Source organism: Chiloscyllium plagiosum, unplaced genomic scaffold, assembly GCF_037043375.1.
Source record: "Chiloscyllium plagiosum isolate Xiang-an unplaced genomic scaffold, Cpla_swu_hap1 HiC_scaffold_29, whole genome shotgun sequence".
NCBI classification, from domain to species: Eukaryota; Metazoa; Chordata; class Chondrichthyes; order Orectolobiformes; family Hemiscylliidae; genus Chiloscyllium; species Chiloscyllium plagiosum.
The window spans coordinates 7,282,913-7,310,565 of NW_028270167.1; the positions used below are offsets into that span (position 1 = coordinate 7,282,913).

At 41.7% G+C, this 27,653-nt stretch overlaps 1 protein-coding gene across 3 annotated transcripts; it reads right to left on the bottom strand.

The window, feature by feature from the left end:
* Positions 1-7,829: 7,829 nt before the first annotated feature.
* On the bottom strand, positions 7,830-17,447 carry sc5d (sterol-C5-desaturase). 3 transcript variants are annotated; one of them, XM_043676523.2, is made up of 6 exons: positions 17,346-17,362; positions 16,206-16,298; positions 12,091-12,308; positions 10,541-10,673; positions 9,604-9,704; positions 7,830-8,937 (listed from the first exon to the last, which is right to left on the bottom strand). In XM_043676523.2, the coding sequence occupies exons 3-6, from the start codon at positions 12,298-12,300 to the stop codon at positions 8,491-8,493; spliced, it is 891 nt and encodes a 296-aa protein (XP_043532458.1). In that variant the 5' UTR covers positions 12,301-12,308; positions 16,206-16,298; positions 17,346-17,362; the 3' UTR covers positions 7,830-8,490. The 3 variants fall into 3 exon arrangements, with proteins under 3 accessions (XP_043532458.1, XP_043532457.1, XP_043532459.1); XM_043676522.2 differs by lacking the exon at positions 16,206-16,298 and having other exon boundaries at positions 17,346-17,447; XM_043676524.2 differs by lacking the exons at positions 16,206-16,298; positions 17,346-17,362 and adding an exon at positions 15,119-15,246.
* Between the last annotated feature and the right edge of the window lie 10,206 nt (positions 17,448-27,653).

Consider the following 27,653-nt stretch of genomic DNA (forward strand, 5'->3'; position numbering starts at 1 on the left):
TTCTTTGATATGTAAATCCCAGAACTTCTTTTAAATTACACTCAAAATAGCTCAGCTTTTTAAACACCAGGTGTGAAGTCTGTCTGTGTCCCAATGCTATGTCAGACTGTCAAACCCTCTGTATAGTTTTACAGATTTTTTTCGTGGATTCTTGCAGTTTTTGAGCAAAATAAAATGTAATTCTGCAAAATTACACCGACACCTACAAGTCATGTCCCCTAATTGTAAGGGATGTCCCTAACTTGGCCTTTTTTTGGGGGACGTCCTGTGTCCTGTGCCTGTCAGACAGGACAGGCTAGGTGACTCAGTTCAATAATAAGAATGAAATCAAACGGAGGCAATAGTAATATAGTGGTGCTGTTATTTGACTATAATCCAAAGGAGAAAGTGAGGTCTGCAGATGCTGGAGATCAAAGTTGAAACTTTATTGCTGGAACAGCACAGCAGGTCAGGCAGCATCCAGGGAACAGGAGATTCGACGTTTCGGGCACAGGCCCGAAACATTATTCCTGAAGAAGGGCCTGTGCCCGAAACGTCGAATCTCCTGTTCCCTGGATGCTGCCTGACCTGCTGTGCTGTTCCAGCAATAAAGTTTCAACTATAATCCAAAGGGCCTGGCTAATGTCCTGGGGACAGGGGTTTAGATCCCACCATGGCAGATCATAAATCAAATAATTAAAATAATGGTGAAAGAGATCTGGCATCCTTACCTGGTCTGGCCTATGTGTGACTCCAAATCCACAGCAACATGGTTGACTCTTAACTGATTTCTAACAGGGCCAAGCAAGGCGATCAGGTCAAGAGCACTTAGGGATGGTAACAAATGTTGGCCCAGTCAGTGGTGCTATCATCCTATGAAAGAATAAAATGTGAAAGTCCATGGATGAACTGGCAGTAAGGTGTAAGGTGATCACATTACTTGTAAGTTTTAGATGCTTTAAGGTTTCCAAGCTGTACATCATCCTCTGGTACTATCACCCCTCTTTCCATGTTGCTGGGTCAAAATTCTGAACCTCTCTTCCTCATTGCGCTGTGGGTGCCCCTACATAGCAAGTACTACAGCGGTTCAAGAAGGCAGCTCAGCACCACCTTCTCCAAGGTACTTAGGGATGGTTTATAAATGCTGGCCCAGCCAGTAATACACAAACTCCAATTAGGACTATTTAATAATTCCATTTTCATTATTACCAAAGCCCCCCATTCCCTATTATTATCAAAAGCAACACCCTACTCCCAGATCCACCCAAATTCCAGTTGTGCCCCAAATTAATTGCTCCTTATGCTATTTCAGATGAATTGACATCTTGGACATTGATTATTTAACAGTTTTTCTTGAGAAAACGAGCTGGTCAATATCACATTGTAATCAGTGGGAACTTTCTGTGCACAAAATACAAGTGATTGCTTTTCTAGAGACCACATAATTGGATGGCAAGAGTTTCAAACTGTCAAATGGGAAGCCTGGAGAAACACTGGGCTTTTTTTTTCCCTGTCGCATTCCTTTCTGGAATCAGTTGTGTTGGAAACTTTGCACAGCAAAAGTGACCTCATTAATGAGCAAGTCTACACATGTGGTTGCTGGAGACGGGTTATTTCAGTGACAGAGTGGTGAATCTATGGCATTCACTGCCATAGAAGGCTGTGGATTCCAGATCATTGGGTGTATTTAACTCTGAGATAGGAGGTTATTGATTATCAAAGGGATCAAGGGTTATGGGAAGAAAGAGGGAGAATGGGGTTGAGAAACTTATCAGCCATGATTGAATGGCGGAGCAGACTCAATGGGCTGAATGGCCTAATTTCTACTCCTAAGTCTTGCGGCGTGCAATCTTCTTTTGAGTTGGAATAACTAATCATTAATGGGCATTTTTGATATTTGCTAATCAACCTGTTCAGAGACATTATTTCACAGCTCTGGATCTGAAGCTGAGCTTCTTAGTTCAGAGGTTAGGACACTACCACCGTACTACCTCTAGTGGCCAATTTTTATTTATGGAGAAATCCCCAACTAATGCACATAACCTGTAGCTGTGGCTGGGGAGATCACCTTGAAATTGACCACAGAAGAAATTACAGTTAGACCTCTGCCTTCCCCGAAATCTCTGGTGACTTCAGGTGCACCGATATGGTTTTCAGTTATACCACAACAGAGATTCTGCAAAACAAAAGCACTTCATGCCAACCTTCGCTCCATACACAGTGAAAGCACGTCACAAGATGGAGACAAGACAGGAAAGGAAATACAGCAAGACACTGCTTCCCAAACCTTTTCCCACTCTGACCCCATCATCAAGGCTTGAAACTTGTGGGACCCCTCAGTGAAACCGTGAGAGTGGATTGGGGAGGGGTGATGACGTTTTGAATCCAAATTAAACTTTATCTTCACCAACAAAGCTTTAATGACCTTATCTGCATCTGTGATCTGTGCTCAGAGCTGCACCCAAGTGGACAATGATGGTATAGCTGATTAACACAAATTTCGAGATTAGTTTTCACAGCTTGAAGTTATTTTCCAATCTGTTCAGAAGTTGTTACAGATCTCTAGAGCAGGCAAGACTTGAACCTCGGCCTCCTGCCTCAGTGTCAAAAAGTGTAGCGCTGGAAAAGCACAGCTGGTCAGGCGGCATCCAAGGAGCAGGAGAGTTGCCATTTCAAGCATAAGTTCTTCACCAGGAATGTTTATGCATAAAGTGTCGACTCTCCTGCTCCTCGGATGCTGCCTGACTGGCTTTTCCAACACCACATTCTTTGACTCTGATTTCCAGCATCCGCAGTCCTCACAGTCCTCCTCCTACCTCAGTGGTAGGGAATCTACAACTGCACTACAACAGGGCCTCTTTAACCAGCTTGAAAATAGTTCTCATTAACTTCTCACCATCAGGATGCTGTTAACAGAAAATCTGGAGATGCAGGAGATTTATAAAGGAGACAGAAGATGCCAGAAGTAGATCAGTCAGCACCTTTGTGGAGGAGAGGTCAATTGGTCTTTTGGAAATAGAACAATGTGACTTTAAAGAGGACTTTGGCAAGCAGTTTCACAATGAGGTACACCTAGACAGTAATGTTAAGTGGGATGTTTAATCGGTTATGTCATGGTGGACAGAAACTGTAATCAATTCAAACACATTATAAAATAATTCAGTAACCAGTAATGTTGTAGGAATAGGAACAGACGTCTTGTCATGTCTGTTCTGCTAATTAATTAGGTCAAAGCTGATCTACATCTTAACTCCATCTATCTAATCCTTAATATTAAAAATGCAAAACAAAATCCATCAATTTTCTACTTCAGAGGAGTGCACTGCAGATTTTCTGATCCTTTGTGTGATGACATGCTTTCTGACATTACCCAAAATGGTCAAACTCTTAAAAGGTGATGTGTCTTCTCAAACATTATAAACTATCAAACTAAGTCGATGCTGGCAGTATCTTGGTTATTATTGCTTGGAATTTCAAAACTAATCATTTGGTTAAGATCAATACCTAGCTACGTGTTTGGTCTTTTAGGTTGTACATGAACATATAATGTGGTCATAAACTCTGCATAAAGTTCTCAATCATCTGACCTTGCTCAGAATCCCTATTTCCAACCCAGAGTTTGACCAGATGCCTTTAGAAGAGTGTCCTGGGTAAACTGACAAGCCAGAAATCTTCCCAGCTAAAGTAGGACCATCCAGTGCAGGAAACCAAGCCAGCAGTGCTGGAGAGAATTGATGCCAAGACCACACCCCTTTTTGAAGAAGTAGCTGCTGTATTCTATGGCTTACAAAAGGTAAGTGATGGATAGGTAGCAGGTAAATGGGTAATGGCTCAGGGTAGGTCACAAGCTGTTGGTTTTGTGACCTCGATACATGGAGAAAAGTATGGCGTCCTGAATGTTTATTGTCCCCCAGCGCATCAATTAGAAATTAAATTTCTAATTGATGCAGTTGCTAAATTAATGAATCTTGAGGTGCGCTACACGATCATAGGAGGGGATTTTAAGCGCCGAATGAATCCCGGGGTAGACAGGATACGAAGGGGCCCGGCAGGTACACTCGCGCAATCTGGACAGTTGGAGGACATGAGTGAGGAATTGGGATTAGTGGATGTGTGGAGGCACCTCCACCTGAAAGGAGGAGACTACTTTTTATTCCAATCCACACAAGTGCCACAAAAGAATTGACATGTTCCTTATGCCGTTGGTTAGTTTGGACAGAACATTTGGGAATATAACTATCTCGGACCATCCGCCAATGTACTTAGATATTAATATCAAGGGTGGTGGAATAGATATACGGTGCTGGCGCATGGATCTATTCCTGTTAAGGGAGAGAAATTTGTTGAGTACATTACAAGTGAGTCCAGGGCCTTCTGGGATATCGACTCGGGTATGGCCAGTAATCCATCAATACTTTGGGAGGCCGCTAAGGCATATTTACCAAGCCTCATTATTTTGTATTCAATGACTAGAAGGAAGCAGAGGGAGGAGCAGCAACAGATGCTGGAGACCCGGCTGAAGGTAGCTGAGGAAGATTATTATAATGGGCCTTCATTGGTCAAGCTTCAGCCGGTCACGGCTCTCCAGGCCGCTCATGACTCATTGCACACACAGGTGGCAAAAAAAGACGTCTCCTTTGCTAAACAAAGATTATTTGACTTTGCTGATAAGCCAGGTAGATACCAGGCATATCTGGCTAGAAAGAAAAATGCTTCCTAATCCATTATGTCTGTTAGAGAAAAGGCTGGCACAGTTACCCATGAGTTGAAGAAGACCAATGTTAGATTTATACAGCAGAGTTATACCTGACGGAGGGCGGCAAAGATGGTGCAGTGAGAATGCATTATTTTTTTGAGAACTTGGACCTGCCCAGTATAAGTATGGAACAGGTCTCCCTGTTAAATGCATCTACTATGATACAAGAGGTGCAGGAAGCAATAAAGCATCACCAGGGTGGCAAAGCACCGGGGCCAGATGGATTCCGAAATGAGTTTTATAAGGAATTCATAAATGTATTGATGGAGTCATTTCTGGAGATTTATAGCCATTCATATACACAGGTTTATCTGCTGCCCTCTCTTAGGGAGGCTAATATCGCCCTCATTTTAAAGAAGAGGAAAGACTCTGAAGAATGTGCTTCATATAGACCAATTTCACTGTTGAATGTAGACTTTTAAATTCGATCAAAGATGCTGGCCCTGAGGTTGGAAAAGATATTGCCCTATTTTAGAAAAGAAGATCAGATGGGTTTTATCAAGGGCCGTAGCTCCTCCAACAATATCAGGAGGGGACTGAACATAGACAGGTATGCCAGCAATGATGGATCCCAAGTTTGGTGGTCTCCCTAGATGCAGAAAAGGAGTTTGACTGGAGAGAATGGCTGTACCTGTTTAGGGTCCTACAGCGCTTTGGTCTGGTGGGAGCCTTTGCCAGGTGGGTGGCGATATTGTATAATGATCCGAAGGCAACAGTCATCATGAATGGTACTAAGTCAGATAACTTTAATACTGGGAGAGGTAGTCAACAGGTGTGTCCTTTCTCACCACTGTAATTTACCTTGGCAATTGAGCTGTTAGCCGAGACAATCAGGAAGAATCCTGAAATAGTGGTGCCAGGGGTGGGAATGGGGGAACCATAAAATCACCCTATACGCTGATGATGTCCTTTTGTTCTTGGCCAATCCAGAGGAGTCTGTTCCTCGACTGATTCAAAAAATTAATTTATTTGGCAGTTTAGCCGGATACAAAAGTCAGAAGCTATGCCGGTGGGGGGATTAATGGAGGTGCCTGATTTGATGGGTGGAATGCAGTTCCCATTTAGATGGTCGTCAAAGGGTTTTTTGGATTTGGGGATATTTATTACCACTGCCTTCCACCAGCTGTATAAAGCTAACTATGCACAACTACTGGAGAGGATAAAACAGGATTTGCAGCAGTGGGAGGGATTACCATTATCATGGTTAGGCCAAATAGCCCTGATTAAAATGAATGTTCTTCCTCACCTGTTGTACCCCATGAGAATGCTCAAGTTGTTGCTACCCAGATGAGTGTTACTGAGGCTCAATGGTTGGCGAGAGTCCTTTATTTGTGCTGCAGGCAACCTCTAATTAAATTGGGGGGGGGGGGGGGGGGGGGGGGGGGGGGGGGGGCGGGTGGAGGTGGTGGTGTGGCCCTTCCAGACTTGAAGAGATATCAAATATGCAGCCTGTTAGCATATGTGGGTGACTGGGTACAGCGGGGATTCTTAGTCGATTTGGCGTGTTGAAGCCTCACCATCGAGATGTCCCCTAGTTAATCTATTATTCATGGATAAGATGAAATGTGATCAAGCAGTGTAAGAGCCCAATCATTTTGAACACAGTAAAAGCTTGGAGGATAATGAGGCAAGACGAGGGCAATTGGCTTAAGACCTCGCCATTTACCCCGTTGGTGGGAGCCCCAGGATTTAAACCTGGAGCAATGGACTCCGGCTTTAAGCTGTGGGAAAATAGGCAAATCTTTTGTTTGGGAGATTTATTCGAGGGGGAGGTCTTGATGTCAGTTCGCCAACTAAGTCAGAAATATAGAATGTTTAATAGGGCCCTTTTCAGGTACTTTCAGATAAGGGATTATATACAGAGGAGGACCACACTCCTTACAAGTCAGACATGGAGAAGAGTACTCCGGTGCACGGGTGCTCTTTCAATTAGTACTTTGTATCATTTACAGAAAGGATGTGCCTTAGATGTGGAGAGACTCTGTAGGACTTGGAATCAGGAACCAGGAGAGGATATTTCATTGGAAAAATGGGAAGATATATTGAAAAATGTAAAGAAAATCTCAATATGTAACAAAGCGCAGGCTATGCAATTGAAGATTTTACACAGGGCTCATATGGTGCCAGAGGATCTAGCTAAGTTCAAGACAGGAGCATCACCAGGGTTTCCCAAATGTAAAATTAATATAGGCACTCTCACACACTGCTATTGGTTATGTTTCAAAATTCAGAGATTCTGGAGTGCCATAGTAAGGGAACTGAAGGAAATCCGGGGAATCGAAGTCAAAGTGGATCTGGTATTTCTTCTTCTGGCGTTGCCAAATTTGCCCTGTCTGAAGGAACATGGAAAGAGACTGTGTAACATTCTTACCCTCCGTGCAAGGAAGGGCATTTTAATGAATTGGAAGTTGGAAAACCCCCCAGGTCTTATGGGGCAATGTAGGCTGGTGATGGAGCATCTCCCCCAAGACTACCTCACAAATATGGTGCACCACAAAACAAAACCCCAGGGTGGCCAGTGACAAGCAGTGCCCTTCTCAGAGGGCAATGCTGCATGATCAAACAGTGAAGGGGAGGGCAGGGATTAAATCAAAATAGAGTTGGATGAAGCAGTTTTATAAGACCCGGCGGCCCTTTCTAAATTATATTGACGCAGACTTATCAGCAATATTAATTAGGGCCGTGATATAGCCAGGGGAATCAGTTTGGGTGCCTGTAGGGGCCTGGGAGAGATCAGCTGGGGAATAAAAAATACACGTGCAATGACTTGTGCCCCCAGGGGTAGGAGTTTTAGTAGGGGTAGGAGATGTGGAGAGTGAAATAGAATAAAGTAATATGATATAATTTAAGCTAATTTGAATTCAGCTTAATTTAATTTGATTGTAGTTTAGTTTAAGTAGATACGTTTGTTCTGATAGAATAGTAGGTAGTTTATCATTAAATAGTATTGTGATATGACTATTATACTATCTCTATATTTTTGTATTTTGGTTTATTTCTATATAATAGTTGTTTTGTAAAATATTTGAAGAAATTTTTAATAAAAATATTTATAAAGAGTAAAAATTTGATGAAAATAAGTAACCCACTCATGAAAGCAGTATTGCATTTTACTGTACATTCCACAGAATAATCCAAGAAATATCACAAAATTATGTAGGCAGTAAACATTAAACAGAATTGTTTAAAGGTATGAACTCAAGCTTCAATAATGGTTCACAATAGTGCATGTGAAATGAAGTAGCATCTCCAGTACATGGGAATCTTTGATACTGCCCTTCAATTCTTTACCTTACAAAAGGCTGTACAGTACATTGTTTCAAAATTCCTCAGAATCATTAGAATAAATGAGATCTTTCAACAACCAAATCTATTCTTATGGTAATATCATACATAATTACAATGAGAAGACAACCAATAATCACCCAGACCCTAGATAATGGCATGCACAGCATTAACAAAGTTAACAAGTCAGTAATATGTCAATACCCCAAGCAAGTATTGTACTATAAATTATTTATAAAAGAAAGTATTTCCAGTCTGTGAATAGCTAGTAAATTTGAATTCCCCTCATTCACAAGGCAACAAACTGTCTGTTACTGCTACCCATTTCCAATAGATTTTATTTTGTAGTAAGATAGGGCAAATTAAAATACTGAGTGATGCCTGAATTATGCATTATTCGTAGTATTGCTCTTGGCAGAGATGATAATGCTTCACTGGAGCAAAGCAAGGGAAGTAGACAATGAGGCAGCTCATTCCTCTTTGCTGACATTTTCGATGGCTGCCCGGCCATTGGAGGAAGAACTACACAGCTTTCCCTCAGCTGTCAGCTTCCTCAAATAGTCATGGGGTCCGTTACCTTCATAGGCAGACGGGCACTTGTAGGAGCCTCCGATTCTGTCCCAGAGTGTAAAGTACTGCCCATAATTGTAGTCAAAGTACAGGTGGTGGTCGGTATGATGGGCTGCACCGTTGATGACCTCCTCGAGGACTTTAGGCACTCTGTAGTTCCCATCGTGAATGGACACTGTCCAGATGTTGACAAAGATGTAAAGACCCAGGTAGACCAGCTTGTGTAGAGGGAACAGGAATGGATAGATATGATATGGGATACTCTGCAGGAACCCATCTACAGGATGAAAAGCATGACTTGCAAATGGGGTTGCAATCTTCCAGGTATGGTGGGGCTTGTGTAGTCGCTGCAAATAAGAGAGAAATTATATATAATCAGCACATTAGTGATTGCTTAAAAAGGAAAAAAAAATGCAGTTCTAAAAAGCTAAACAAACATTTAAAATTCGATTGGTTTTGACATATTATGACAACTCCAAGAATCACGGGACTTGAATATGGATCCTTTGGCCCAGAGGCAAGGACATTAATGTTGGTGCCATAAGATCCTTTTGGGATGCAATTCTATATTTATGCAAGATGCTGTTCAATTATGATGCAGTTCTAATGCCTTGAAATGCCTCTCAATATCCAAATTTGGGCTAGATGCAATAACGAGAAAAATCAGCATTTTTAAATAAACCTATGAGGTGGAAATAAGATTATTAGTAGATTCTTGACAACTCTCTTCAGGCAATCAATATTAATTTCCAAAGGGGGAAGCTGAACAGTATTCAAGGAGAAATTTACAGGGTATGGGGCAACACCTGGGGAGTGGGTCAAATGGAGAGCTGCCTCAGTGGGGCGAATAGTCTCCTTCTGGTCTATCAGTATTGTTATCAATGCTAACATGCCTGAGTAACCCCTTTTCATTGAAATGTGTATCTAATCGTGACAAATGTAATCTAAACTCAATTTTCAAATCACTCTCTCTGTGTACAAAAACTGTACTTCCTCGTGACTCTAACACTTACCTTATAGAGGAGCCGGTGGTGAAGAAACCTGTGGATCCAGTAGATACACATGTCCGTGAAGAAAAGAAAGGAGGCCATACTGAAGATTACTCCAAACCAACCTGATTAAACAGGAAGACCAATGTTAGAGTGGTAGTCTGCTCAGGATACAATCACAGGTTACCCACCTATTCCAGCTCATCATACACATGTGGCTATGAGCACAGTCACAATTCATAAGCCTGAGGATTTTGGGGAAGCGTGTGAGAGAGATGGTAGAACTCCCACCAGAGTTAATATCCAAGGATTGCTCTTTCCCTGCCCTGCAGCTATTTAAAAAGTGGCTTTTTCCTTGGCCCTCTTTACTCAGACAGAAGTCCCATAAATAGCAGCTATATTTAAATGGCACCTTTAAAATAGTGAAATATCCCAAGATCCTTTACATGTGTGCTGTTGTACAAACTTTATTTCATGCCACTCAAAAGGTCAAAGGTTTGGAAAAAGATGGAGGCTTTAAGTGTCATTAAAAAGGGGAAAAAAGAACAGAAGAATGATCAAATCATGAATGAATGGAAGAATGAAAGATGAAAAATGTTGGAAAGGGGAATGCTTCAGCCTGGGGCCTAGGCAACCAATTCAAAATAGAACTCCAAGTCCTACAATAGTGGAATGAATAGCAGGCAACAGAGAATAAGATTACAATTTGTTTCATACAACGGTGACATTTCCAAAGCAACTAGTCTATCAGATTTTCAATTCAGTCCTGATCTAGAAAGGCAGAGCAGGCAGGAGGGTGAAAATGGTTTACTCTTGCCCTTCCGTGTCACCTGCTCTCAGGGTTCAAGAACAATGCAGAGTTCAGAGTTCAGCTTGCTGCCCAGTATTAGGGAATGAAATAAAATGTTGGCCGGAATCCATTTCCCTGCATCGAATTCCTTATTTGGTTAAAAACGCTTACCATAATGGGAATCCTCAATATTGTTGTACAATTTGCTGTAGCCTCGGACCTCTGCAAAGAATAACGCCACTGTTGGAATGCTCATCCAAGGCATTGACTTCAAAGCATATTTTATCTCCCGCTGCACTTGGTTCTATAAAAGAGGAGGGGGATAAAAAAAAAAGAAATTGGTTTTAAAAATATCCAGAAAATCAAATTCAATTACCAACATTTCCAAAGAACCACATATGCAATGTGTGTTTGTTTTTGAAGTCTCAGGGCAGAAATATGTAATCTGGTCCAGTATATCTGAGCCAGTTTCTCTCTACACATCAGTTAGCCAAATATATCACAAATCCTGCCCACTTCGCATGAACTGTGCATCATAACCTCTCAAGAAACTATTTAATTCCCTTTTGAGAGAATGAAATGAACTCTGCTCCAACAATGGTTTGCAGCATGGACCTTTCACATTCCTGAGGCCAGCACAGCAGCTCAGCGGTGTGTATTGCTGCTTAACATGCACCCAGGTTGGATTCCAGCCTCAGGTGACTGTACAGGATGCTCTTTGAAAGTTCGGTGTGGACTCAATGGGCTGAATTCCCTGCTTCCACATTGTAGGGATTCTGTGATTTCAATCATTCTGTGTGAAGAAATGTTTCCTAACTCCCAGTTTAGTTGCTGTTCGGACTGCCTTAAACACCTACCTTTAGCAACATCCCATTGACCAGGGGAAACTATTTACCTTGATCTTAATCAGATCACTCATTTCAACCTTCTCAGTTCCACAAATCGAAGCCCTGACTCCTCCAGTACCTTACTGCAACCTTATTAATAGTAATGCACAACAAGTCATATACAGTGCATCTCATTTAGAAGAAATAATAAAGTAACAAAAATCGAGATGCCAGCATTCCAAAATGATTAGAAAGTTTCACATTTTAAAACCCCAGTGCAAGCAAGAAGAGGGAGAGATTAAAGTTGCTGGCTGTCACCTCATTCAATAAGGCCTCTCCATTTGATGGGGCAGCTAGAGGCTAGTTGCTCTGCAGAGGGTGGACAGAGAAATGAAGAATAGAAAGTAGAATAAAAAATTAGTGAAACCTGAAGGCAAAATAGTAACTTATAAGCAAGAAAATATTAGGCACTCCAAATTAAAATAAATCCCATTTGCTAGTCTGAACAAGTGTTGAAAAAAATAATTTTAAACTTACATAAGGATTCTATTTTACTATCAAGTACTCTCACACCATTTCCTCCAAATGGATGATGGAAATTCGTGGTGCAGAGGGTTTTATATGCAACATGACAGATATTCTACCTGCAGATGAGCCAATGCAGTAGGTTATCTCACAAGCTGTCATGAAGCGTTTAATTCCACTGTTTTTAAAAACGATTTTACTATGATCAGAATATGTACTTAAACAGGAAAGATGTTCAGGATTGTCAACAAAGAGTGGGGGGGGGGGGGGGGGTCAGGGTTTCTGAGACTAATTGGCCAGCTCCTTTGAATTCCATGTAAAAATCAGATGAACTAACAGAAACACAGACATCAGGGATATAGCACATACCGGTAAATACTGCGGATGTTTCTTCAGCATGTGATCAAAAATAAAATAATAGCTAAACATTCCAAAGAGGAGGTAGATAGCAGCAGCTCCCAGATTTGTTACAACTAGGAGGCTGATTATCTGGCGAACAGCATCATCCTCTGGCCAGGAACTGGGGTACACATACGGTGTGAAGAAGTAGTAGTCTGTATAATGTAATACAATATCCATGGCATAACCTGTAAACCAAAAGAAGAGGTCTTAGTGATTCATGTATGAAAATTAATTCTCTGTGAACACTCAGCATTCTTCCCAACTCTTCATTTGCACTGACTCTGACAGGAAGAAGGTGGAGAAGTGCCTTAACTGAGATGCAAGTTTTAAAAAAAAAAATCACACAACACCAGGTTATTGTCCAACAGGTTTATTTAGAAGCACTAGCTTTCGGAGCGCTGCTCCTTCACCACCACCTCATGAAAAAGCAGCACTACAAAAGCTAGTGCTTTCAAATAAACCTGTTCTACCATAACCCGGTGTTGTGTGATTTTTAACATTGTACACCCCATTCCAACACCAGCACCTCCAAATCATAATTGAGACATATAAGATAATCATGGAGGTTAGATAGGCTGAACAGTGAGAACCTTTGTCCTTGGACGGCGGTAACCAGCATCAGGGGACATAGCTTTAAATTGAGGGGTGATAGATATAGGACAGATTTCCTCAGAGACTAGTAGGGGCGTGAAACACACTGCCTGCAACAGTAGTAGACTCACCAAATTTAAGGGCATTTAAATGGTCATTGGATAGGCATATGGACGAGAATAGAATATTGTAGATTAGATGGGCTTCAGATTGGTTCCACAGATTGGCACAACATCAAGGGCCGAAGAGCCTATACTGCGCTGTAATGTTCTGTGTTCTAAGAGATTCTGGTATTGCTCAACAATAATGCTTATGTCATTCACTTTTACAAAAACATTAAATAAGCAAAAGAGAATTTCAAATCAGTCTGTTTAGTGATTGAGCACAAGAATTTAGACTGTCATTTCGAGGTGAGAGGTGCTACATAAACAGTTATCACTAATAAAGTGCTGGATGTAGGTTTGCTTGCTGAGCTGGAAAGTTCATTTCCAAATGTTTCGTCACCCTACTAGGTAACATCTTCAATGGGCCTCAGGTGAAGCAATGCTGATGATTCCTGCTTTCTATTCATATGTTTGGGTTTCTTGGGGTTGGTGGTGTCATTTCCTGTGGTGATGTCACTTCGTTCTTTTTCTCAGGGGGTGGTAGATGGTGTCTAATCCGATATGTTTGTTGGTGGACTTCCGGTTGGAATGCCGTGCCTCTAGGAATTCTTGTGTGTGTCTTTGTTTGGTTGTCCTAGGATGGGTGTGTTTTCCCAGTCGAAGCGGTGTCCTTCCTCATCCGTATTTGAGGATACTAGTGAGAGGGGGTCATGCCGTTTTGTGGCTAGTTGGTGTTACTGTATCCTGGTGGCCAGTTTTTTCCCTGTTTATCCAATGTAGTGTTTGTTACAATCCTTGCACGGTATTTTGTAAATGACCTTAGTTTTGCTCGTTGCCTGTATAGTTCATTTCAAGTTCATTAGCTGCTGTTTTAGTGTGTTGGTGGATTTGTGGGCTACCATGATGTTAAGCAGTCTGAGTAGTCTGGCAGTCACTTCCGAGCTGTTTTTGTTGTAGGGAAGAGTGGCTAAGGTTTCCCAATGTGTTTTGTCTGCTTATTTGGGTTTGTTGCCGAGAAATCGGCGGACTGTGTTCATTGGGTACCCATTCTTTTTGAATACACGGTATAAGTGATTTTCCACTGCTCTGTGTAGTTCCTCTGTGCTGCAGTGTGTGTTGGCTCAATGAAATAATGTTCTGATGTTGAAACAATGTTCTGTTTGTTGCTGAGAAACAAGCAGACAAAATATGTCGGGACATCACTGTGCAGCAACCTTTATCAAATAAAGGTTGACACCAAATAACACAAGAAGATATTAAGAGAGGTGTCTAAAAGCTGAACACAAACTCAAGTTTTATAGAACTTCATAAAAAAAAGAACAGAGAGGTGGAAAGACTCTAGGGATCTTAAGATCAAGATGGCTGAATAATGTCAACAGCATTAATCTGAAGATTTTAGGGATAGAGATTTTAAGGAGGGTGAGGCTTCAAGGATTGGAAACTAAAGAGAACTTTAAAATACATGCCTTGTTAAACCTGATACCCAACATATATCAGTGAGGATTAGGAATGGTAAATGGTTAGGACTAGGTCCTAATTCAGACGCAGGCAGAGTTTTGGGTAAGCTTAAGCTTATGAAGGATGGAGTGTGGGAAGTTAGCCAGGATGGAGTTCAAATCATAAGAGTTTGGTAATTCACAATATCAGAAACTCTTAAGTAGAGAAAATATGCTCAGAAATTACTGTAAGATATTCATTCACAAAATATTTAAACTCTTCCATTAAATTCTACAAAGTAATGTTATTGAACAGGTATGACCCTAAAATAGAACACTGGATTCAGCCCGATAAATTGCTTAATTCCAAATAAAATTATTTTGCATTAAAACATATGGAATGATGATAGCCACATTGAGGTTATCCAAATAAAAATATAAACCCAAGTTAAAACAACCCTAATATTTCATTTCTCAATTATCTTAATTTTATTTTGAAAGAAAGTGAAAATCTGGAACATGCTTCATCTTTGTGGGAGCTTATATAAAGCTGACAACTGCGAAGCCACAATTAATCTGGCACACTGGATTTCACAGATATAAACCTCTTTACTGTTATAATCAAGATCGTAAACAGTAAACACAGATAAAGCAGCCGTGTAAACTTTTAGGCTGCCGCTTTCTTTCAGTGGTTTCATTCATTATATATATTAGATGGGACATCAACCACTGGCTCACATCTGCCCACAACTGTGGATGTAAGAGATTGAATGGCACTACTTCAAAGAAGAGCAGGACACAGCTCTCCCCTGTGCCCTGGCCAATATTTATCCCCTAATTAGCCTCATAATAAAACAAACCTACCTGGTCATAATCCAATTGCTGTTTGTTGAGCTCACCATACACACATTGGTTTCAACACTTCCTAAAATTATAACAATGACTCCACTTCAGTAAAGTACTGTTGTCTGTAAAGCATTTTGGAGTTTGTCCAGGGGTCATGCGTAGGACTGAACAAATGCAAGACATTTTATTTTTATTTTGGACTCTAACCAAATTGCTCAATTCGAGATCAAATAAAAGCAAAATACTACGGTTGCTGAAAAACTCAAATAAAAGCAGTTCAAGCAAAATCTCTGGTCTTGCAGCATTCGTGGAGAGAGAACCAAAGTTAAAATGAATCTATTGCCACAATCCACTTGGAAAAGTGCACCAATTCTTGAACCCCATTACTGCCAGATTCATAGCAAAAATTGATGATATAACCAGAGTATGTAAAGCCTCAGATTTACCAGTCTGATGGAATCAGGTGACCAGAAAACTGACCAGAATCCTGTACTTAATAAAAACAATTTGTTACAAGTAAATTCTAACCATGAGTAAACAGTTATGACCATCAACATAGAATTCTACAACTAAAACTAACACTCCTTTTAAAACCACACACACACACACACACACAATATGCTGGGGAAACACAGTTCATTAGCACCAGTCCTCATTAGATGAGGTGTTTTTTTTAATTCCCAAAACCTTTGGTTCTCCAAAGTTCTTCATTCCAGATTCTCAGTTCTTTATCAAAGATACTGGGGATTTACTCATCAATTGTTCAGTTTCATAGGTCACTGGTCAGAGTCAACAGCTTATTAAATATTGAGTTAGGCCCCATATACCACCACCTGAGAAAAAGATCAGGAAATGACATCACCAACCCAAAAAACCCAAACATATAATTAGAAAGCTGGCATCATCAGCAGTGCTTCGCCCTAAGGCCCACTGAAGATGTTACCTAGTAGAGTGACAAAATGTCTGGAAATGAATCTTCCAGCACAGCGATCAAATCTAAATCCAGAACCTCAACCTGAACCTGAACTACAAATCTTCTCAAAACTCCCTAAGACCTTTTGCCACTATTGAAAGTTGATAAGAAAATTTCTATGTCAGTACAAACCTCTAAAACAGGTGAAACTTGAATCCAGGTATCCTCATTCAGAGGTAGGGACACTACCGCTGCACCATTCACCCACATAAGCTACTCAGCTGTCTGCGAATTAGATTGTTGTTATCAGGCTGATGACCTTTGGGTTTTACATATGATCAAAAACTGCACCAACAATCAACACCCAACTGCTCACTGATCTCGCTCTGTACATACCCTGGTGTGATACTGTCTTATCTCATCTCCCCAACTGCTTGCAAAGCAATACTGTAAACATAACTCATAAGCTCCATAACTTGTTTTCAAAAATGCAGCTATTCCTTCTGCATTCCTTGGTTTAACAAAAGTCCTTTTTAATTTTAGACCAGAGTCAAAAATACAGAAATAAAAAACAGTTGCAGTCTTTATGTTAATACACTTCAGTTCTGAAGGAGGATCATTGAAATTGCTGGAAAAGCTCAGCAGGTCTGGCAGCATCTGTGGACAGAAATCAGAATGAATGTTTCAGGCTGAGTGACTCTTCCTCAGGACAGAGTTGAGGAAGGCTCACTCAAACTGAAACGTTAACTCTGACTTCTCTCCACAGATGCTGCCAGACTTGCTGAGCTTTTCCAACAATTTCTGTTTTTGACTAGGATTTACAGCATCTGCAGTTCTTTCAGTTTTTTCTTTGCAGAGTGAAGGTGGGGAGGGGGGCAAGGAGGAGTGATTGAGTTGGGTGGTGGTGGTAGGGAGGAACATTAATTCCCCAGGGGCTGAGCTCATGATTTGGGAGCCAGCTGCTTGTGAATGGTGGTCCAGAGCAACCATCTTTGCAGAGGGTCAGATGTTACACCCACTGCAGCACTGAGGGGGTGCAGCACTGCCAGAGGTGCTAACGCCTGGGTCAGAACTTAAAACCCTTGCACTTGAATGCAAAGGTTTTTGTTAATCCAGAATCCAATCTGGCTGTGCAACCTTCAACAGGAAACTGGAGGGATGGAGTGGGGAAGAGATGCCTCCTTGTCAGGTATCCCCGGGCTTGGTCAGTTAACCCTCTCCTAACCCTGGTACTGCACTCTCTCTGACCCCCAATGCCCGTGTCCCCAGCCGGTTGCCCCGTTCCCCCCCCGGTCATTAAGGCCTCCCCGGGTCCGGTTACCCCGCTCCTACCTGCTGCCCGATCCTCCAGGGAGGCACGGGGATGTTAAAGCGCCGCTCTCTCTCTCTCTCTCTCAGGCCACTCCGCCAGTCGGTTGCTAAGGCAACGCGCAGGCCTCGCCGCCCCAGAATGTGAGTGACAGCAGGATTCAGCCATTCGGGGCTCGCAGCCTCCACATCGATTGGACCGTCTGCCTGTCCGTGACGCCTGATGTCACAAGCTAGACCAATGAAGCGAAGAGATGGCAAGGGCGGTACTTGCGTTCTAACCATTCATGTGGGAATGGGCGGGGCTTAGGGCTCGCCCGACTGATCACCTCCTTGGTTCCGATTGGCTGTTGTGTGGCCTGATGGTAACGTCACTGCTAGAACCATCAGATGCTCTCTTTTAGAGAGGCAGATCCCCGGGATTTAAAGGGGCAGACTCCTGGGATTTAAAGGGGCAGATCCCCGGGATTTAAAGGGGCAGATCCCTGGGATTTAAAGGGGCAGACTCCTGGGATTTAAAGGGGCAGATCCCCGGGATTTAAAGGGGCAGATCCCTGGGATTTAAAGGGGCAGATCCCCGGGATTTAAAGGGGCAGATCCCTGGGATTTAAAGGGGCAGACTCCTGGGATTTAAAGGGGCAGATCCCCGGGATTTAAAGGGGCAGATCCCTGGGATTTAAAGGGGCAGACTCCTGGGATTAAAACGGGCAGATCTCTGGGATTTAAAGGGGCAAAATCCTGGGATTTAAAGGGGCAGATCTCTGGGATTTAAAGGGGCAGACTCCTGGGATTTAAAGGGGCAGATCCCTGGGATTTAAAGGGGCAGATCTCTGGGATTTAAAGAGGCAGACACCTGGGATTTAAAGAGGCAGATCCCTGGGATTTAAAGGGGCAGATCTCTGGGATTTAAAGAGGCAGACACCTGGGATTTAAAGAGGCAGATCCCTGGGATTTAAAGGGGCAGATCTCTGGGATTTAAAGGGGCAGATCACTGGGATTTAAAGGGGCAGACCCCTGGGATTTAAAGGGGCAGATCTCTGGGATTTAAAGAGGCAGACACCTGGGATTTAAAGAGGCAGATCCCTGGGATTTAAAGGGGCAGATCTCTGGGATTTAAAGATGCAGACACCTGGGATTTAAAGAGGCAGATCTCTGGGATTTAAAGGGGCAGATCTCTGGGATTTAAAGGGGCAGACCCCTGGGATTTAAAGGGGCAGATCTCTGGGATTTAAAGAGGCAGACACCTGGGATTTAAAGAGGCAGATCTCTGGGATTTAAAGGGGCAGATCGCTGGGATTTAAATGGGGCAGATCTCTGGGATTTAAAGGGGCAGATCACTGGGATTTGAAGGGGCAGACACCTGGGATTGAAAGAGGCAGATCCCTGGGATTTAAAGGGGCAGATCTCTGGGATTTAAAGGGGCAGATGGCCGGGATTTAAAGGGGCAGATCGCTGGGATTTAAACGGGCAGACTCCTGAGATTTAAAGAGGCAGATCTCTGGGATTTAAAGGGGCAGATCTCTGGGATCTAAATGGGCAGACTCCTGGGATTTAAAGAGGCAGATCTTTAAATCCCAGGGGTCTGCCCCTTTAAAGTGGGCGGCACGGTGGCACAGTGGTTAGCACTGCTGCCTCACAGCGCCATGAGACCCGGGTTCAATTCCTGACTCAGGCGACTGACTGTGTGGAGTTTGCACATTCTCCCCGTGTCTGCGTGGGTTTCCTCCGGGTGCTCCGGTTTCCTCCCACAGTCCAAAGATGTGCAGGTCAGGTGAATTGGCCATGCTAAATTGCCAGTAGTGTTAGGTAAGGGGTAAATGTCGGGGTATGGGTGGGTTTCGCTTCGGCGGGTCAGTGTGGACTTGTTGGGCCGAAGGGCCTGTTTCCACACTGTAAGTAATCTAAAAAAAAAAAAAAAATCTAAAAAAAAAAAATCTAAAAAAAAAAAAACAATCTCTGGGATTTAAAAGGGCAGATTGCTAGGATTTAATTGGGGCAGATCTCTGGGATTTAAAGGGGCAGACCCCTGGGATTGAAAGGGGCAGACACCTGGGATTTAAAGGGGCAGATCGCTGGGATTTAAAGGGGCATTCTCTTGCGATGGAAAGGGGCAGATCTCTGGGATTTAAAGGGGCAGACACCTGGGATTGAAAGGGGCAGATCGCTGGGATTTAAAGGGGCAGATCGCTGGGATTTAGAGGGGCAGACCCCTGGGATTTAAAGGGGCAGATCCCTGGGATTTAAAGGGTCAGTTCGCTGGGATTTAAAGGGGCAGACTCCTGGGATGTAAAGGGGCAGATCGATGGGATTTAAAGGGGCAGACTCCTGGGATTTAAAGGGGCAGTCTCCTGGGATAAACGGGGCAGTCTCCTGGGATTTAACGGGGCAGATCTCTGGGATTTAATGGGCAGATCGCTGGGATTTAAAGGGGCAGATCTCTGGGATTTAAAGGGGCAGTATCGCTAGGCTTTAAAGAGGCAAACCCATTGGATTTAAAGGGGCAGTAACTCTTGGATTTAAAGGGATAGATCCCTGAGATTTACAGGGGCAATAACCCTGGGATTTTAAGGTAATTTAAAGGGGCAGTACCCCAGGGATTAAAGGAACAGATCTCTGGAATTTAAAGGGACAGTCAACCTGTAATTTAAAGGGACAATAACTCTTGATTTAAAGTGTCAGTAACTCTCGGATTTAAAGGGGCAGTAACCCTAGGATTTACAGCGGCAGTAATACTGTGATTCAAAGGGGCAGTAACCCTATCATTTAAAGGGGTAGCAATTCTGGGATTTAAAGGAGAAACAATACTGGGCGGCACGGTGGCACAGTGGTTAGCACTGTTGCCTCACAGCGCCTGAGACCCGGGTTCATTTCCCGCCTCAGGCGACTGACTGTGTGGAGTTTGCACGTTCTCCCCGTGTCTGCGTGGGTTTCCTCCGGGTGTTCCGGTTCCCTCCCACCATCCAAAAGATGTGCAGGGTCAGGTGAATTGGCCATGCTAAATTGCCCGTAGTGTTAGGTAAGGGGTAAATGTAGGGGTATGGGTGGGTTTCGCTTCGGCGGGTCGGTGTGGACTTGTTGGGCCGAAGGGCCTGTTTCTACACTGTAATGTAATCTAATCTAAAAAAATACTGGCATTTAATGGGGCATCAATACTGACAGCTACTGAGCATGTGCATGGGTGTTATGTCAGATTATTGTTACAAGAGGATGGAATAGGAGAGTGTAGGATCTCAGTCCGATTCTCTCCAACTTTCTATAATGTATTGTGTTTAATGTTAATGTTTAGTTAGTACAGTCTAGTCCCACTTTCCAGCTCTTGATCCACAGCACTTCATAGGTGTAATCCAACCACTTCTTAAATATTCTCAGTGCCTCTGCCTCTACTGTTCTTTCAGACTGCATGTTTCAGCTCTGTTCTGTGTGAAATCAAATCCCTTCTAAACCTCCCATCTTGTACTCTAGTCTACTGATATCATTCAGTTATGGAAACCACAACTCTGGGGTTCTAATGGGCTACAATAATGTGAATGACCATTAGATAATAGCAGACCATCTGTCTGTTACACTTCCACAAAATGAAAATGACCAGGAATCTCTGGGGAATGAGCAATTGATTTTGAATGGTATGCTCAAGGCCTTACTTGACATGTAGGTGCCAGAGGAACTGAAGTGCGTAGTTATGATCAGGGAAAACATGCTTTGACTTATTAAATTTCCTTTGAGTTAATCATTATAGTTTTCACCATTAACAAAAGGAGTACTTGTTGACACTTAACTGTTGATGATAATTTTTACTTTAGTTGATTATTCAAATGAAAAATTTAAAATGACAGTAACCCTGGAAATTAAGTGGACTGCAATCTTTGAAATTAACGAATAGACTGCATCTAAAGAGCATTTCTAAAATAGTAAAATGCATCAAGGCAGTTAATGAAAGCAATAATCAAACAAAATTTCTTGCCACCAAGAACACCTAAGGCAGGTGACCAAATGTTTGGTTAGAAAGCTAGAAGTCACACAACACCAGGTTATAGTCCTGAAAATGTGTTGCTGGAAAAGCGCAGCAGGTCAGGCAGCATCCAGGGAACAGGAGAATCGACGTTTCGGGCATAAGCCCTTCTTCAGGAATCTTCAGGAATGAAGAAGGGCTTATGCCCGAAACGTCGATTCTCCTGTTCCCTGGATGCTGCCTGACCTGCTGTGCTTTTCCAGCAACACATTTTCAGCTCTGATCTCCAGCATCTGCAGACCTCACTTTCTCCACCAGGTTATAGTCCAACAGGTTTATTTGAAATCATGAGCTTTCAGAGCACTGCTCCTTTGTCAGGTGACTTCATCTGATGAAGGAACAGCACCCTGAAAGCTTGTGATTTCAAATAAACCTGTTGGATTATAACCTGGTGTTGTGTGACTTCTGGCTTTGTCTATCCCATTCCAACATCAGCACCTCCTCACCTTGGTCAGAAAGGTAATGTTTAAGGAGAAAGGAGAGAAAAATGGGAGAGAGCTTTAGGAAGGGAATTCCAGAACTTAGGACGTGGTTGTTGAAGACACAAGTGCCAGTGGTGAATCAATTAAACTAGGAATGCTCAAGTGGAAAGCAGACAGTTTGGTGGTTTGTGCAGCTGGTGGAGATTCCAGAAATAGGGAGAAGCAAGACCACAAAAGGATTAGAAACAAAGCAGTAGAATTTAAAAATTGCAACATTGCTTAATTGTGAGCCAGTGTATGGTAACAGAATTGTGGATGACCTCAATTTTATGAAGGCAGGAAAATATAAAATGGGTAGCAAAGTTAAATGTATCACCCATCATTGTGCATTAAACTTTAGAGAAGCTATCCTCTCAATGTGTAGTTCATATCCAGGGATCATGATGGAGGAAACTCACAGTAAATCATTTCTGGAGAAAGCTGCTTGACTAAATATTGCCTGTGTAATTGAGTTCTGGAAATAATAGCAATTGCTGTAAATACTCAATAGGTTAAGCAGCATCTGTGGTGTGAGAAACAGAGTTCATTTTAGGTCAATTACTTTTCATCAGAACACATCTGTCTCTCACTTTGTTACTTTTTTTCTCTTCAAATTTCCGTCACCTGGAGTATTTTGCCATCTGGAGCAATGACAGAGGACATCAGCTGATCAACATGAACATTCTGTGAGTGTGGCTGTATCAGTTTAAACATCAATGTGAATTCTGATCAATGTCAATCCAATATTTATGACCCTGAAATCATGTCTTGTCAGCTAATATGTTCCTGATTAAGGAACTGGCAAGTTTGAAATTAGTAATTAATCAGTTAAAGTCGGTCATTGTTCCCTAATACTGTATTAGCTCCATTTATAAAGCAGTAACATTTCTGTTCTGCTTATTCCATTAATGCTGATGTTCAGGTTTGTCAGATGTGGTGCAGATGATGAACTATTTCAATGTACATGAATAATTGCTGGAATAATACAAATATGATGCCTTGTATCGTGTGTGCTGACTGATTACGTTATATGTTTAGTGTGTGATGGTATGTGCCTTTAAGAAGGATTTGATCTGTCCTGTTTCTCTTGAAGTGGGGTGTTGTAAAACTGTTGAAATGGTTTCTGCTCCATGGAAACCAAAATCAATTTTTAAGAAAATTATACAAATGAAGCACAGGTGATGGAGTCAGGTTCACGCAATCTCAGGGTCTTAGTTTTTGCTTTCAGTTGATGAAGTTGGAGTTTTGGAGTTAAAGCTGCTAGATACAGCTCTCTCTCTCTCAGCTGCTAGATTAATTCTGTTGGTGTTCCTTCTCCTGGACTGGAAGGGATAACAAGTGAGGGAAATCTGTTTTACTGAATTTGTCCTTGCCAAGCAAATGTTTATGGGATGCTGCTATATTAGGATAGATGATGAGTAGCAGCTGAATAATATGTTACTCATTAAGTCTTTGAATAGCGTAAAAAAATGCCAATTTTTTTGTTTGTAATTTAATTTTAGTGTAAGAGTAAAGTGTGTTTTGCTTAAAGCCAAATAGTGTGACCAATCAAATCATATCTGGAACACAGCACTTTACACTTGCCTTTGAATAAAACTTAGAGTCTAGACTATCGACTTAATATATTTTGAGGGGTTTGTTGTAGTCTATAACAAGTGTCTCAGAAAATGCTCATACTATTTATATAGGAATGCTATGTTACTCTGGTTAAATAAGATTCAGTAGTGGTTATTCATAATCAAAGCTCTTCTGACCATTGTCCACATTAATGAAGTTTAAAATGTACAAACAGTTAATAGGCAATTTATTTGTTGAAACTGTTCCACAATTTTTATATGGTTTCTGATTTTAAATGCTGAGTTCCTAATTTCACTCACATGAAATATTTTTAAAAGTTAATTTTGCACTGGCTAAGTTTTTACTGGACATAAGTGGGTACTGTAGATGCTGGAGATTAGAGTCAGGATTAGAGTGTGCTGGAAAAGCACAGCAGGTCAGGCAGCGTCCGAGGAGCAGGAAAATTGATGTTTCAGGCAAAAGCCCTTCATCAGTAATGATCAGGATAAAATCAGGGAGATTTTACTGGAGTTGATCCAATAACAAAAAAAACCTGAAATTACCTGCTTTAGTGAACTGAATTACCTAAAGTGATTTCATAGCAGCACATTGAGAACTGAATCTGGCCACTTCACCACTGAGGCTATTCAATTCAATGTTTTTGTTAAGAGAATACTTGTTTTAATGGACATGATCTCTATGTACTATCTGTGCAGTGAATTGTTTTAATGTGCTGCCATAGTTATAGTATAAGCAAATGTGGTAGTTGTTGTCACAGGCTTATGGGACACCAGTCTTCGATTTACTCTGTCTTTAGTGAACTGGGGTAAAGGTGGATACCTGCAGTGTGGGCCTCAGGGTAGAAGTCACATGACTAATGAAAGCTAGGAGACACATTTTACAGTATTGCATTTCTATCCCAAACAAGCTCCTTTTAATGCAGTTTAATTCCAGGCATCATCATTTGTACTGAGTTACCCAAGATGCCCATAACACTGCTCTATCAAGGTGCCAATTACTCTGTTCATGTCATAAAGTGACCACTTGGGCCGACTCTTGTTCAGGACATTTAAGGTTTGTCCCCTGACTGACTCTCCAATATCTCAACTCTGGCAATTGTTTGGCAGTTTTGTCAAAATGGAATGTGGTATTTCAACATTTCATCTTGATTTTATCACACAAGGAATTTAAAAGATGTGAGTTGCCCAGGCAGTTGAACATGATTGTCGAGAGGGGAAGAAAATTGGGGATGCTCAAGAGACCAGAATTCAAGGAGAGTGCTTAACTTAGAGGATGCGAGGTTGCAGGAAATAGGAAATAAAGAGGGCTGGGGCCATAGCATTTAAAAATAAAGGTGATTATTTGAATTGATTCGAGGTGTTGCTTAGCCAGGAACCAATGTAGGTCAACATCAATAATAATGGGACAAATTAAGGAAGTGACATAAGCATTATCTCTTCTTCTGGTTTCTGATATAATTTAAACTTCTTGAGTATGCTCATTAACACAACCTAATGATGGTGAAATCTGAAGCTTGTGGGTTCAAGCGACACTCTAGGGACTTGATCAATCTCAGTTGGTACTTCAGCATTTGCATAACATACATTTAGTCCCTCATATCTGTTCCACCATCTATGTGGTTTGTGGCTTATTTGAACCTAAATTCCATTCACTCATTTTGATTCCATTTCTCTTGACACTCTTGGTGAACAAAAATTAGTCAATCTTGGTCTTGAACACTTCAGTTGACCTACAACATCAAAATGTATAGTCACCACAGGCTTATCAGACATTAGAGGTGCCCTCTCATTGCAGAAGGATGACTGGTGGTGGTTTAACCTGAGGGTCACCATATCTCAGGTAAAGAGTGAGAAGGACAGTCCTTCACAGTAACCTCACCTGGTGTATGAATTGAACCCACTCTGCACCACAAGTTGGCCATTTAGCCAACTGAGCTAATGAACCCCTTTCTACAGTTTTTACAGTCTGGTTGGACAGAGTACATCCCATATTTCCACTCACCATTGTGTGAAGAGGTGTTTCTCAATTTCATTCTGAGATCATTAATTGGTAATTTCAAATAAACCTGTTGGACTATAACCTGGTGTTGTGTGACCTCACACTTTCAAGCAACAAATCCTGGTAAGGTGCATTTAATCTTGAATCCTTTAAATATTTAAAGAAAAGTATGCTAATAAAGAAACTTTCATACATCAGGACATCTCAATGAAATTTACAGCAATTAAGTTCTTTTGAAGTTTAATCTTTGTTTTAATGCATGAAACACATGAATACAACTACACATAGCAAGATCCCACAAATGGCAATGTGATAATGATCAAATAAGTTTAAGTAATGTCGATTGAGGATGAGTATTGTTCCAGGACACGGGAAGAATTTCCCTTCTCTTCAAAATTAATACCATGGAATCACTTATATCCACCTAAGAGGGCAATGGACCTTGTGCAGCATGGTGGCTCAGTGGTTAGCAGGGACCCGGGTTCAATTCCAGTCTTGATGGACTGTCTGTGTTGAGTTTGCGCATTCTCGCCGTGTCTGTATGGGTTTCCTCTGGGTGCTCGGGTTTCTTCCCATGGTCCAAAGATATGCAGGTTAGCTGAAGTGGCCACGCTAAATTGCCCGTAGTGTTTAGGGATGTGCAGGTTAGGTGCATTAGTTGGAGGAAATCTAAAAGTACTAGGGTAGGGGAATGGGTCTGCATGGGATACTCTTCAAAGGGTTAGTGTGGACTTATAGGCCTAATGGCCTGTTTCCACCCTGTAGGGAGTTTATGAAAACATCTCGTCTGAGCACTTGCTCAAGCGATTCAAAGTTGCAATTTTCTTAAAATGAGAAAGAACCAGGAATCTATTCAAAGTTTTCTCTATGCATTTTTGGGTGGTGAAGTGTAAGTGGTCTGGGAGATGCAGGAGATTGGTTTAAGCTCAATAACAAAGACCCAAAGCTCCAAGGGCCCACAGTGCTGAGGTTGCAGGATTTACTGCTGTGCTTGGGCTAGGAAGTAAATTTCCAGGTCAAGAGAAGCACAGGGGTCTGTGCTTAGTGCTTAGAGTTAGGGACATAAATTATTGAGGTCTTCCGTGAACTTCCAAATGAATATAAAACTTCTACCTATCTCCTTGTTTGATATGGAACTTTAAAAAGGTGAGTTGGATGCTGACTTTAAACCAGAGAGTGCTGGAGAAACTCAGCAGGCCCGGCAGCATCTGTGCAAAGAGAAACAGAGTTAATGATTCAAGTCAAATATGACTTATTGAGAACTGTGAATTGGATGCTGTTCTCTTGGTCAGGCAACAGTGTAAAGCAGTAACAAATAAATTGGATACACCCAAATGCTGGAAATATGTAACAGAGCAATCAGCATCCACAGAAGTTACTGTTTGGAATGTAAACCTTTGCCATGGGTTTGTGTTGAATCACAGACTGATTTAATGCACCAGGCCATTAAGTCCACCATGACTGTGTCAGCTCTTTGGTAGAGCCCTCCTGTTCATCCCAATTCACTACTCATTCACATTTTACCTTTCAGGTACTTATCCAATCCCCTTTTCACAATGTTACTATTGAATCTACCTCTGTGTTTGTTTTGGACAGTGTGTCCTACATCCGAACAACTCAATATGTAAAAGTAAAGCTTCCTTTGTTTGCCTGATTCGTTCATATATCATTTTGAATCTGTCTCCTGTGGTTTTACATTTTTCTCAGTTTTAATTTCCCCTCATCAAAGCATGAACAAATTTGAACACCTCCATCAAATCTTCCCTGGTCTTAAATGAACAACCCCTGAGCTTAACCAGGGTAATTCTAAGATTTTCATTCCTTTTGGTGAAGTGAAATGAAAGTAATATTTCTCCACTAAGATTTAAAAATAAACTGTAGTTGCTGGAGATCTGGAACAGTCAACAAGAGAAATAGCTGGAAAAACACAGCACAAAATTCAGCAGATCTGGCATCATCTGTGGACAAAGTTAAAAATCACACAACACCAGGTTATAGTTCAACAGATTTATTTAGAAGTACTAGCTTTCAGAGTGTTGATCAGGTAGCTAGTGGAATAGGATCATAGGACACAGAATTTATAGTAAAAGATCAGAGTGTTATACAACTAATGTGATGTATTGAACAAACCTAGATTGCTGTTAAGTCTTTAATCACTTAGAGTGGGTTTCAGGTTTTGTTTGATTAATATGTAAATCCCAGAACTTCTTTCAAGTCACAGTCTGGAGATAACTTAAGGTTTTATAAAAAAAGTGACATCTCAGCTCAGACAATGCATTAAAGGTG

Excerpts from the sequence above, each read along its gene's own strand:
- sc5d (XM_043676522.2), bottom strand. The coding sequence starts at position 12,300 with ATGGATATTGTATTACATTATACAGACTACTACTTCTTCACACCGTAT. Across the intron at positions 9,705-10,540 it reads TATTGAGGATTCCCATTATG|GTTGGTTTGGAGTAATCTTC; the intron begins GTAAGCGTTTTT and ends CTGTTTAATCAG. Across the intron at positions 8,938-9,603 it reads ACCACCGGCTCCTCTATAAG|CGACTACACAAGCCCCACCA; the intron begins GTAAGTGTTAGA and ends TCTTATTTGCAG.